Source organism: Staurois parvus, unplaced genomic scaffold (assembly GCF_062004578.1).
Source record: "Staurois parvus isolate SC_StPar_1 unplaced genomic scaffold, SC_StPar_1.0 ptg000009l, whole genome shotgun sequence".
Classification (NCBI taxonomy): domain Eukaryota; kingdom Metazoa; phylum Chordata; class Amphibia; order Anura; family Ranidae; genus Staurois; species Staurois parvus.
Window position 1 is genome coordinate 1,899,886 of NW_028317805.1, and position 13,073 is coordinate 1,912,958.

Below are 13,073 nucleotides of genomic sequence, written 5' to 3' on the forward strand. Positions count from 1 at the left end.
TTTTCCTATCTATTACAGCTTGGAAATGAGGACCAACAGGAGAAGCTTTTACGGGAATGGTTGGACTGTTGCGTGACAGAAGGCGGTGTCCTGGTAGCCATGCAAAAAAGCTCCCGCCGTCGTAACCACCCACTAGTGACACAAATGGTGGAAAAATGGTTGGATGGTTATCGTCAGATTCGCCCATGTACAGCGCTGTCTGACGGTGAGGAGGATGAGGAAGATGAGGATGAGTGAGAAGACTCCAGGGCTTAACGTGTAAACAGCACATGCTGTGAGGTCACGACTAGGACCTGCGTTACCGGGACCCTGCGTTATGTGCTTGAGGTCCAATGCAGGGAGGAATGCTCCAGCCCACCCACTCCTGGGGATACAGCACCTTTTTGGCTCTGACGACAACATCCTTTTGTTATTGAGACCGGACACTTTTTGTTTTTCGTTTGTCTCTCCCTCTTAATCTGGGTTGTAAATCTTGGTATAATGCATGTGTTGTGCAACAGGGGAGAGAGGACTTTGAAGGTAAAAATAATAGAAAATAAACACAAAAAACCCATGGTCAACCTATCAGAGCAATGGGCTGGCCATTAGTTGCTTTGCTCCTATTTCCTGACCTTTTTGTTTATTGCAAGGCTTACATTTTCATTTCTGATATTATTTTAAATTGTTCTGCACTTGATTTTAACCCCGGCATTACTAGACCAGCCAGGAGTCGTATATTGCACAGTTCCACATGGATAACTTATGGTTGTCTCGAGCAATAAAGGGGTTAAATATACTTTCATTTTAGGATTCTGTACACAAGTGGTAACACAGATATCAGGCCCTTCCCACACAAGACATTGATGGTCTCAGAGGTCAGACCAAAGGCATTTTTATTTTAGTTTTCCTTTTAATATGTGGTAATGAATTAGTTAAAGGGTAAGTGAAGAAAAGCTGAGGATTTTTGTTTTGCCTCCTGTCTTTATGGCTTCCTATTTTTCCCCTGTCACCCAAGTATATATATATATATATTTTTTTTCCCCCCCCATTCTTTGAAAACTTTATATATTTATTTGTTCATGAACACTTGTTCCCCTCCTCACATGCAGGAATTAGGTTCTAAAGCGATTTGTGTGCAGTTTGCCAGCTTGGACTTGATTGCGAATGTGACACAAATACATCGTCTTGCTGTGAACCCATTTCTCGACTGTTCATTTACTTCTGTGTTTATAGTCAGCTACTTGGATGACACTGCAGATTATGGTCATGCTGGAGAGGTGTATAGATAGAAGGGGAGGGGGGGGGCGGCGGCGGCAATGGAAGCTGCACTTGTTTTCTAATATCAGATTGTTAGTTTAGCGTTCTTTCACACAATGCATGGGGTTCCAGAAATCAAGGATTCATGATCCTAGTTAATGTTATATTGACATTTGGAGATCAAATGGGTACCTCTGGTGTAGGATATACTAATTTCATTCTTCAGGGCTCCTTCACGGAGATTTGCTATGGCTGCACTTTATTGCCCGGTCTAGTTTTTCCTGATGAGAAGTTGATTAGTAATTATAGGTTTTGCACATATACACCTCCATTCACTGCCTTAATATAGTATCTAGAATATGTTTGTCAGACATGCAGAGGTAACTGGTGTTAACAGCTGATGAGGAAATGCCAGGCCCCAGCTATGGGTCCACTGGTATTCCTTAGTGTGTTAGACCTGGTATTTGATCATATGCTGTTTCCTAATAAATGTGAGTCTCTGTGCTGGTTTCATACCAGCCTTAAAGAGTAACTCCACTTTTGTTGAGGAAAAAAAAAACCGTTCCCCTCTGGACCATCTATGTGTATTGAAAGGATTTTGACCAAACTTTGTTGCAGATGCCTACCTTTTTGTTCTGAAGGAGTAGCGGTTTGTTTCTGTGTCCATGTGCAGAGGGAATCTGTATGGGAGTGACTTCATAATTCTCAGCTGTTGCACCTGCAGGGCTCTGAGGAAAACAGCAGATTTCCTTTGGGAGTATCTCACTAAAAATGACATTTTTGTTACATAGGATGCCAAAAATCAGACTTGTATGCAGACTCCTGGGAAAATCAGTAAGCCAATCACCCAAGCATGAAATTAATCTGTGTACAGGACATCTCCAGCTAGCCATATTGTATTGCAGTTTTTTTTTCTTTTCATGAAAGTGGAGTTACCTTTTAATAATGCATATAAATCTATTGTACCAGCTGCTTTAAAGGAAGCTTGTGATGACCATTATTACCACAGGGGTGATCACTGACAGAAAGGCAACTAGAAAGTTCAGAGGATGTCATACTTTTTCTTCTCCAAACTGGAACAGGTATAGATATAAGGAATCCTGACTTTTCACGTTTGATGCCGGCTAGTTTTGTGTCAGTGACTCAAACACAGAAATGGGCAGCTAACCTCTTCATCAGGATGTCAGACTGTGCAGCCCCTATTTCTGCTATGAGTGGTGAACTTGGCAATACAGAGACCAACCAGTCCATTCAATCTTTAATTCTTCAGCCTGCACTGAGAATGGCGGCTGGCATCTGGTTGATTGCACACCTTTTCAATAAGTGAATAATCATTTAACAATAGCTGTTTTATCCTGTAGTTTATTTTTACTTCAAAGTGTCTGGGGCAGTCTTTTTGATGTCTGAATTCATTGTCTGGAAAAATTAAAACCCAGTTCAGAACACACAGAACAGGAAATGCAATACCTACAAGTCACTACGTCAATGGTAACAGGTAAAATGTAAAGCAATAAAAAAAGTGGAAAAATCAGTGTTATAAAATACAGTTGATTTGTATAGAGCGTTTCCTGAGTCAGTGGAGCAGGACAGACAGTAGACAAACATCACACTAATGTTCCCTTCAGGTTTGGTGTCTTACATGGACAAGTAGCTGTCATCTGTCGTGTCGGTTTGATATGCAGATGTGACTCACAACATCCCAGCATTGATCTCCTGGCCCCACAGAGGGGCAGCTATGTCTTCACTTGACATGGTTGTGTGTTGACAGGGACTGTGGGAATTGCTGCTCACAGAAGAGACAGTCCTGGATTGCTGTAATCATGTGCTTGCAGGTAGATGTAGTCTTTGTTATCTTGTGGCCGGGCTGGCAGGTTATGTCATCCTGTGACCACTAAGCATTCAGCTGCATGTTTGTCCTCTGCCAGTGTGTTCTGGTTTTTGTTTTTTTTGATTGCTGGTTTCTGTAACCTGCACAGTTTTGTCCTATTGCTACATGCAGTACTGCCCGGCAGAATGGACCACTGAAGGATGATTAGGGAAGTAGGGAGATCCCTTGTAATGAATTCTGTCAGCAAAAGAGCCACAACCAGTGATGAATCTGTATGGAAAGAGATGAGAGAACATTAACTGGCAATCGTGCTTCTGAAGCAAAGGTTAGAAACGAAGGCCCTAACACATGACTGGTCTTCAGGCAGGCCATAATGCATCCCAGAATTGGATCAGGGTTGTTTGACCACAGCATGCCAAGAGGTCTTGTAGTTGGTGTGTGGCTGTAGAGGTAAATGATACCACTTTGGGAGGTGGAGATAAGTGGTGAAGCTGAATACATGGCTAATGTACAGTACATTATCTATTCTTCCTATTGGTTATGGCAAGCATGTACTAGACAGTAGACTGACATCTTTACACCTATGTATGGAAGTACTGCATGGAGAGAATCGAACGGTTTCATTGGGGATACAACACCTTCCTAACGTGTTGTATCGCTAGTGTTCATCTGCATGGAAAGCACAGGTACAATGCCCAGTCCTGCTGGCAGCAGCTTGTCAAAATCTGGCAGGCTGAAATACACAGCAAGTGGATGCTGACTACAGTGGTACTTGTGTTTTTAGGGCCATATGCATTCAGGGACGTTTGTGTGGAACGCAGGTATGTTACAAGCATACTCTCCTGAATGAATGTCGCCCTAAATGTGAGTAGAAATCTGCACAGTGTCTAGCTCCTGTGTATTTCAGCCTGTCAAAGTTTGACCAGCTAACTGTGGTACTGGATGTTTTACCTCCCCAGTCACATGAAAATGCTGGCATTTGAGGCAAACTGATTAAAAGCCCATTGTGAGTTCTAAAGCAGCTTTAACGGGTTGTCTTTTTTTTTTTTTGTCTGAATAACTGAGGTCCCTGCAATGAATTTATTAGATTCTTACCTCTTCTGTTGCCATGATGACAAAATTAAGAATTTTCTGCAGAAACCTAGTTACATAGTTAGTCTGGCTGAAAAAAAGACAAGTGTGTTGGAAATGCGATTTTCCTGTGTCCCATAGTGTTGCTTGTTCCTCCCGCCAACCTCCATCTCTCTATAGGACACAGTACAGGAGGAACCACTGCACCAAGCATTTTAAAATCTAAACATAGGGGTTGATTTACTAAAGGCAAATATACTGTGTACTGCAAGTGCAGTTGCTCTAGATTTGAGGTGAAGTTCTGCTGGTTTTTATCCTTGCATGTGATTGGGTATTCTTTGCAAGTGCAATTGCCCCAGAGCTTTGCAATGTGAAGGTTTACCTCATTTACTAAGTGCACAGTATATTTTGCCTTTATTAAATCAACCCTAGAGTATGTAAGCCAACATGATAGGTACATCCCTCCTACGGAGAAGGAGATTTGACCCAGAGAAGCATGAAGGTGGAGTGACAAATATGCTAAGGAATGTTGGTCACAATCTCTGGAGAATGCAAGTAGCTGTTTTAATGACAATGCAGGGAAGAGATTGATAGTATTGTAGCAAGTATAAACTGGAATGCTGGTCTTAATAAAGTGTAGTGTAAGTGATTTGTGGTATCTATTCTTGTCTGTCCATGTTGCTGTGCTCTGGTCAATTTATGGATCACCAACCATAGCACAATGGCTGCTTGTAGGCCAGGGATAGTCCATTCAGCACTTCAGCTGTGCCGAAACTGCAAATCCCATCATGCTTGTTGTGGTCAGTCTTGCAATGCCTCATGTGATCTGTAGTTCTAATACAGCAGGAGTGTAGAGGATCTGAAGCCTGTAAGGCTTGGTGACCTGTTCAGATGGAAGTGGCTATAGCTGACAATTATAGTGTGACAGTAAAAGATATAGACTGTGTACTGATAACAGCAATGTCAGTGATTTGTGACTGTATGAGAGTGTAAAGTGCAGGAATTGGGGACAGACATTACTCCAAGCCACAAGTATGTCTACAGTATTGTGCAATGAAATTGCTGTGGATTGATTTTCAGGTGAGCTGAGTTACTAGCAATCAGATGAGTTTGAATTCTGTTTGGAAAATTCAATCTATCCATAGCAGCTGCTATAATAATTATTTACTGGTTTTAGGAGTCAGATGGTCTATTAAAGATCAAATTCCCTGTGTATGGTGAGAAGTAGTGTTGATGAGAGATAATAGAATTGTGTGGCAGGAATGCTGGACGTTGTGGGATTGTGTGGTAGTGCTGAGAGAGGATGGACATAGTGGAGCTGTTTTTATTGCGGGGAATGACATGTTTACCAGTGACCATGTTAATGGCAGTATACCAGTGTAGTGAGGGTACAAGTGGTATTGTGCAGAGAGATTATTACTGCTGTAAATGGTGATGCTGGGAACTGAACCATTCTGTGGTTAGTACTGTACAACCTCCTTTAGATCTGCTAACAACTACATTATTATATAGTTCCAATGGTGTGCTCAGCGCTTTACATTAACTACATGGACTGAGGCCCTGTTTGGATATATCTTGAATGGATAGTTTAGAGGACCTCATGTTACAAGCTTTGGTAATGCTCGGTTAATTGCAGAAAGATTATTGTAGGAGTAGATTGTGTATGGTGAGCTTAAGACCACCCTCACTAATATTTTATAATCAGCAGTGCTTTGCCAAACATACCTGCCATCTAAAGTCAATAGGAAGAATAAAGCTGAATGATGGGGGGGGCAAGGTGTATGTAAAATTATTGCTGCCTCCTTTAACATGGTCAGTGTCTGCTGGCCATGTCAGTAAATTAGGGTTGCTGCTGTCACTGGGTAAGGACTGCTGGGTGCCTGAACCCAATGCTAACTACAGAAAGCAATAACATCCTGTATACCAGTGGCAGTAATGTCACTATTATACCTGGCGCATGTTAAGGTGACCATTTTTGAAGTGTTCCATCTATTGTCCTTTGGGGCTCATGCAAACAATGTAACCATTTACATAAAATCTTATGGCAGCAATATCCCAAGGTGGAAAAAAAAAAATTTTGCTAGAGGCATTCATTCTCAAGGAAGTTACCCAGCATCCTAGGCTTCAGGAGCTGTCTCTCTCTAATGCCATCTGCACAAACCCTTATACATGAGAATGTAGAGTTGGTGTCATGAGGGCTAAATATTCTGGTTATAGGCAGTGGCGGGATAGGGAATACAAGGCAGTTTGTGATTTTAGCTACCTAGGAGATGGTATGGCCTGGTCTTCCATAGTGAAGACTAATGCTGATTGATTAGCTTGGTGGGAAGAGGTTAGGCCTGTTTCCTGACCACTCTACAGCCTACACTCCATTCATTCTAGTTGAAGCAGATGTGTGCAATGGGTTAAATGTGAGTAGGCCCGTTACACAGAATGGTGTGCTTAGTAAGGACTCTCACACACTGGATGGCTAAGCTCATTTAGCTTAATTGCAGCTTTATTTCCTCCACCTAGGTGCAGCCGGTGATTGCCAAGAAAAGCTGTGTGCTGATTTTTTAAACCCACAGAGACTGTAATTATTTTTTTTTGCACATGCCCAGCCGCTGTACTTGTGTAGTATGGTACACAACCCTTTATCTAAAGGACTGGCTCCATCTATACAGAGAAAATATATTGAGAATTGCCATACACAGCCTCAAATGGTACCTGTGCCTAAAAATCAGATGTGTAGCCCCCAGCAGACCCCCTATTCTAGATCTTCAAGCAAATGTCACAAATTCTGGTTGGGAAATGGAAATAACTTGGAGGGAAGCTTTCCTCAGTCGTGTAGTTCAATATTTGAAGGCAATTAAAAACATGCATACTGGCCTTTATGCTGCAACTGTCCCCCGCCAGGAACTCTAAGCCTGACAACCAAGTGCTCACATGACTGCTCAGTTTTTTCCAGCAGCGACTGTCAGTCTCTGGTCTGGTTTTTGGCAGTGTGCTGAGCTAGATCCCAAATCAGCCATCTGTGTTTGTCCCAACAACATGGTTGGGATCCTGCCTGAGCCTGGAGTCGCCAGCAGTAAAGATCAAATCCCATGATGGTTTAGCTGTAGGCAGGAAGAACTCAATTCTTGATGGGGGCTGTAAATGCTACTTGTGCACACATGGGCTTTATTTACAAAAGGTGGAGAGTGCAAAATCAGACTCTCTTCTGCACATAAACCAATCAGCTTCCAGGTTTTATGGCCAAAGCTTAGAGAAGCTGGTTGGTTTCTATGCAGAAGTGAGCCTGATTTTGTACAGTTCAGCTCTTTTAAATAAACCCAAATGTGTGTGAGAAAGCTGCAGCTGTCATATCAGCACTCTACTACTACTCCTGTGTGGAAAGTGTTTGCAGATAGGTTTTTTCCAATTGTGTCCACCTGACTGGTTTAAGTTGAACCTGATCAAATGCTTCATACAAGGCTAAGGCCTGGTGGATGCAAACAGTTGTGTTTATATCTACTTCCCTCTCCATCCATCCAGCTCCAGGAAAAAAAAGGCCTGGGGTTCTCTGTTTTTCCAGACCTAATCTCTACTGAGTGAGGGGGCTGATCTAAATAGACTCAAGTTTTAGTTTATTCCAGCTAGTTGCAGACAAAACCCTGAACACTGACATGTTACAAGTGACATCTCTCCAGCCTGAATGATGCATGGGATCATTATAGAATCCTCTGGCTGGACATGTGTGAAAGGACTCTTCTGAAATACATATACAATTTTTTTTTTTTTTTGGAGCAACAACCTGGTAGTGTTACCGGTAACGAAGTCTAAGTTGCAGGTAGGTTTACCCAACCCCATGGGTTAATGAGAACTGCCTTTCTGTGCTTTTTGGCACTGTGCTGCATAATTACAAGTCCAAGGGTATTTAATGAAAAGGAGTTTGATTGCAGACAATTGTGTATTTTGAAGAGAAAACAAATTGTATAGATGTATAATGTCATCATCCCCTACCTCTGGCACAGACAATCATCAGTGGTCTGCTGTCAGTACATGGAGAATATGACAAGTCCCATCTAGAAGTTGTGTGAACTGCTGTCTGAGCTTTCAGATTTAAGTAAAATGTTAAGAACAGCTTCATCACCATGAACTCTATTAAAGCATCAAGCTGCTTCTCTTTACAAACAGAAGGTGCCCTTCTCCTCAAACTGTGTGAAAGAGCCATGCTCTTTGGCTGGAGTAGAAGCTGTTACAACAGTTAAAGTGTGAACAATACAGCTTTCCTTATTTCAGAATCTAATTACTGCTGCATGACAAATTAAAAAAAAAAAATCCATTTCATACACAAAAATTGAGGTTGTACTTTTTTTTTTCTTAATTTAACCCCCAGCCTATACATAGCAGGTGGAAGCCTGCTGTGCCTATTGTATTACACCAGACCAGTGGTTGAATCTGAGTGGCTAGCTGGCACTTGAGGGAGATTGTGGGGGGAGATGGCCAACAGGGCTCCCTGGTTCAGCCAGTTATTTGGGTACTGACTTAAAGTCATATAGTGTATGAACCCAACACCAGTTTTTTGGCACTTTAAAATAGTTTGGCGCACAAACTATTCGCTTCAACCAGGAGTGCACCTGCTGTGAGCTTTGTATAAACCATAAGTATCATTGGCTCCATCCAGTGCTGTGGTACAAGGCCTTCCCATGCTGCTGCTGAAATAAAATCAACCAGGGCTGTGTGCTACTCAGCCATTCACAGAAAACTGTATTTTCTGATTGAGTACAAGACTTGCTCTGATCTGCTGGGGTGGATGATGCCATGAGCTTCATCTCAGCCAATCCAATAAAGTCATGTATCCAAGGGGAAAAAAAAAAAAAAAAAAAATTAACAAGCCTCTCAGTGGTTGTACTGGAATGTCTTTATGACTGACCAATTAACTTTTTCTGGTGCTGATAAAATAATTAAAAATACGAATGTCCTACACCACATAGCTTCTCCTCCTTCCACACAATGACCATGCACCATTGGGTGCCAACCAGTGGGTTGTGGTTTTGCATCTAATATAGGAAGACCTCGGAACTTACGTGCTGCAGGCAGTGGTCAGCGCTTTTCTCCCTGGAGCGGCTGTGCACACACAGATCTGTATAAAGCAGAAGAGGATAGCTCATCACTACACAGATCAGGTTTGTAAACTATAGTCAGTAGATATTACTGAAAAAAACTAAACATTGCTCTTTGTGCCATCAGTTTGCAATAGAAATGGCAAGTAGCAGTAGGCAAATTTTTGTCATGAATATTTAAATATCAGTAAGAGTCACTGTACATGTTACATTGTTTTTGTAAATCTAAAGTTGACTGTAATATGAACCTTATCCAATCAGGGCCAGCCCTTACACTATATAGGGTTTTTTTTTTTGTTTTTTTTTTTAAAGGAGCTTGTACTATGGAGTGAGCTTAACCACTGCCTAGCCTTAGGCTGTACCTGTACATCCTCAGGAACAAGGGTTTAGACCAAAATCATGAGTGTAGCTGCACCCATGATCCTGCTGACAATGGATTTTCATGTAAAAGTGATCTGAACAGCTCTACAGCCACCTGATCGCAAGGACCTCCCTGTTCCACGGGGGAGCTCAGGACTGCTGTACCCTGTTGGGCCAGCAAAGAGTATTGGGCAGAACACCTATATCTCCCTCTCCTCTATGACCAGCACCCAATCAAACCGATCTCAAAACAGACCCCCAGCTAGCAATAATGTTTAATAATAAAAAAAGGTAATTAAAAAATCACCGTTCCCTTGTGTACATGTCAATCCCACATCTATATGTAAACTGATTGCTGTTCACAGTGGTGCAGAGTGAGTGCAATAATCCTAATGGCAGAACTCACTTAACCCTGGTAACCGTTAAAGGCTTTTAGTCTAAAGCAGCATTTCTCAGCCCTTTTCTAGTCAGGGCCCCTTTGAAAAGTATTTTCAGTCAAAAGGCACCCCTGTCAAAGGCCTGGTTCACGATACTGTGTGTCACAGAATGCACACAAAATCACGCTCTTTCCTGACACAAATGCTCTGCTCTTTAGTAGTACCCCCATACATTGGCAAACGCGGGGTGTTTTTGGTGTGCAGTTTTAAAACAAGGGTCAGGGATGACTTGTATTTCTGTGGGCAAGGCAGCCCCCTGAAAATGAATGGACTGCCCTACACACAGCCACACAGATGAGAAGCAAGTGCCAATTCACCTGTGAGGTTGGAGGGGGGTAAAACATGCAACTGAGCTGCTTTTATCACCCCCAACTGCTTCCCCCTTTACCCCCAGCTGCTGCTTCTGCAGCAATACACATGCTATTACCGCAGCTGGAAGTATACCTCCAGCTGAATGGGGTTGAACTACAACCACCTTGCAACTGTGTGCGTATTGCACGTGGTGATGCTGCTTTGTACAGGGTTACAAACAGGGTGAGGAGGCAACATAATATTACATCTTTACCACCTGTCAAAAGCAATCCAAGCTGTGCATGGATTGCTTTTCAGAGGAGCAGCAGTCCTTGCTGCTTTTTACAAACAAGTCCTTAATTTAAAAAAAAAAAAAAAAAAGCAAGCCATTTTGATAGGACAGGAATAGGGGGTTGTCGGATGGACCCCTCCCTTTGCTCAGCAGTCTGACTGCTCCCAGTGCCAACGTACAGTGCAGCCGAGGATCAGGGGCTCGGGCTCAACTGACAGCCATTCTCCCTACAGCACCCTGGTTGAGAAAGGCTGGTCTAAAGTGTCCCCAATGGAGCTTTTTAGGTACCGTAGTTTGTCACCATTTCACAGGTGAAGCCAAACATGTCAAGATTTTAATATTTGCCACCTCTTACAATTTTCTGTAAAATGCAATATGGCAACCAGGAGGCATTCTGAACACAGTTTCCGAATATCGCCCAGAAATGTTATTTCCTGCTTGTGTGATTAGCTCACTAATTTTCCCAGAAGTCTGCATTAAGATACAAGTCAGAGTTTGGGCATCCCCTTCAACAAAACTGTCATTTTTGGTGAGCTACCCCCAAAGGGAAATTATTTCTAAAAGGGATTTAGACCTTGCAGCTTTCCTCAGAGCGATGAAGGTGCAGCAACTGATATTAACAGTTATAAAGGCACTCCCATTCACATTGCATATGGACACTGACAAACAAACAGCTATTTCAGAATAACAGGTAGTTGGGTAGGAATCGGCAACAATACTTTGAGTTATCCAAGTACATTGCAGGGATTTTAAGAGGGGAATTTCTTTTTTCTCTCTAAAAGTGTAGTTTCTCCTTTTTGTAAAATTTTGTGTTTGATAAATGGCTCAAATGTAGTGTGACATAAAAAATTGCAGCAACCACCATTTAATTCTCCAGGGCCTCTGCTTTCAGAAATATATCATGTTTGGGCCTTTAAGTAATTTTCTAGCAAAAAATGCTAATTTTTACATACGTGTGCAAAATTTCAGAATTGCCCCAGATGGCAAGTGGTTAATAATGCCTTACAGTACCTAACTGGATTCAAACATGGAATGGAAAGCAGAAATCTGAATCTGAAAGCAGAAATCTGTGTTGGTGCTGTGGGGTAACACACAGTACTTATTAAACACTTTGATAAATTTAACATGGTGGTGAAGAAATCTGACTGGATCAATGGTGGGCATAGGATTGTAGAATTGTTTTTCCCTTTTATTAGTTGAACTGGATGGACGTGTCTTTTTTCAACCAGAGTAACTTTGTAACTATGACTATTGACCAAAGCAGTCAGTTGACCGCTATTATTTTCTAACTGGTATTTGAGGACTATCACAACTGCCTGCTCTCTGAGCAACAGGGCCTGCCTTCAGTTTTGATATGTTAGTCATTTTGGATTGTACACTGAGAAGGCAGCAGATGATCGTGTAAGTTGGACCCTCACCTGTAGGTGGCACCATTCAGCTCCACATTTGTCCCAGGTTGCTCCATTGTAGTCCACTGAGTTGTTGCAACCAAGAATTCTTTATTCACACAGTTTCTGAGACTATCAGGGATGCGGCCTGTTGGTATATGAAGTGACAGATTATTATTATAGCAGTAGCCATGGAGCAGCTTTTATAGCTTCAGTCTATGCCAAGAATTATACAGGATGGAAGACACAGTGACACAGTGCAATAGCCTTTCTTTGAGCTTCACTGCTTTCTGGATCGTCTATCTGGGACAAGCCTGCAGCCTGTGAGGCCAAAGCCTTAATATGTATGCTTGTTCCAGATCAGAGACTCAGCCAAAAGATCTGCAGGGCAGCCACGGATCTAGCTTTTGAGCAAAAGGACATCTATTACAGCCAGCTTATTCTGCTCATAACAGATCTCTGTTAAAGCCAATTGTTCTGCTAGCTAACACTATGGAAAAAGAATAAAACAATAACATGGCCAAATGAACAAGTGGCTTAAAGTGCTTCTAAAGGCAGAAGGTTTGTATCTACCCTAGTACATATTCTACATTAAGGTAAAAAAACCTTCTGTATGCAGCTCAAGTTTTTACATGATCCTGATCTTGCTCCAACACTGTTCCTAAGAGCAGCAGCAGGAGACATTGGTTCTTGCTGCTGTCAATCAAATCCTGTGAGAGTGGGGGGTGGGGCTGATCCATGCTGCCTGTGTCTATGGATACAGGCAGCATGGCTCAGGATTGAGCATGCAGGTGTGCCCCAACAGGAAGCAGATTCCTATGGTGGCAGACTAAAAAGAGGAACAGGATTGGGCTGCTCTGTGCAATTTCATTGGTAAATATAACACATTTTTTATTAAAAAAATTACCCTTCAAAATTCCTTTAAAGAAGAATTCCAAGTATGGCATTTTTACATAGTTACATTTGTCCAGATAGCTACGGGATCCTTAGCCTAGTGGAGATCACTGGAGTAGCAGTGTCTACTACAATGATTTCCAACTTCTACAAGTCCATGCAGAGCGCCTGCCCTGCTGCATGGTGAATGCA

General features: G+C 42.2%; 2 protein-coding genes across 6 annotated transcripts in view; one reads left to right on the top strand and one right to left on the bottom strand.

Annotated features, from left to right (window-relative positions):
* The window catches only part of ZRANB1 (zinc finger RANBP2-type containing 1), a 102,685-nt gene extending 101,507 nt beyond the window's left edge, over positions 1 to 1,178 (top strand). Inside the window, exon 10 of the mRNA XM_089669143.1 lies at positions 19 to 1,178. Within this exon, the coding sequence (XP_089525269.1) occupies positions 19 to 237 (219 nt within the window). The 3' untranslated portion in view covers positions 238 to 1,178. The remainder of the gene's footprint in view (positions 1 to 18) is intronic.
* Positions 1,179 to 2,582: 1,404 nt separating this feature from the next.
* CTBP2 (C-terminal binding protein 2) overlaps positions 2,583 to 13,073 on the bottom strand; it is a 142,657-nt gene continuing 132,166 nt past the window's right edge. For all 5 annotated transcript variants that reach the window (XM_089669104.1, XM_089669124.1, XM_089669114.1 and 2 more), the window contains 3 exons: positions 12,018 to 12,135; positions 9,184 to 9,239; positions 2,583 to 3,334 (listed from right to left, as the gene is read on the bottom strand). In XM_089669104.1, the coding sequence (XP_089525230.1) occupies positions 9,200 to 9,239; positions 12,018 to 12,135 (158 nt within the window). In that variant the 3' untranslated portion in view covers positions 2,583 to 3,334; positions 9,184 to 9,199. The remainder of the gene's footprint in view (positions 3,335 to 9,183; positions 9,240 to 12,017; positions 12,136 to 13,073) is intronic.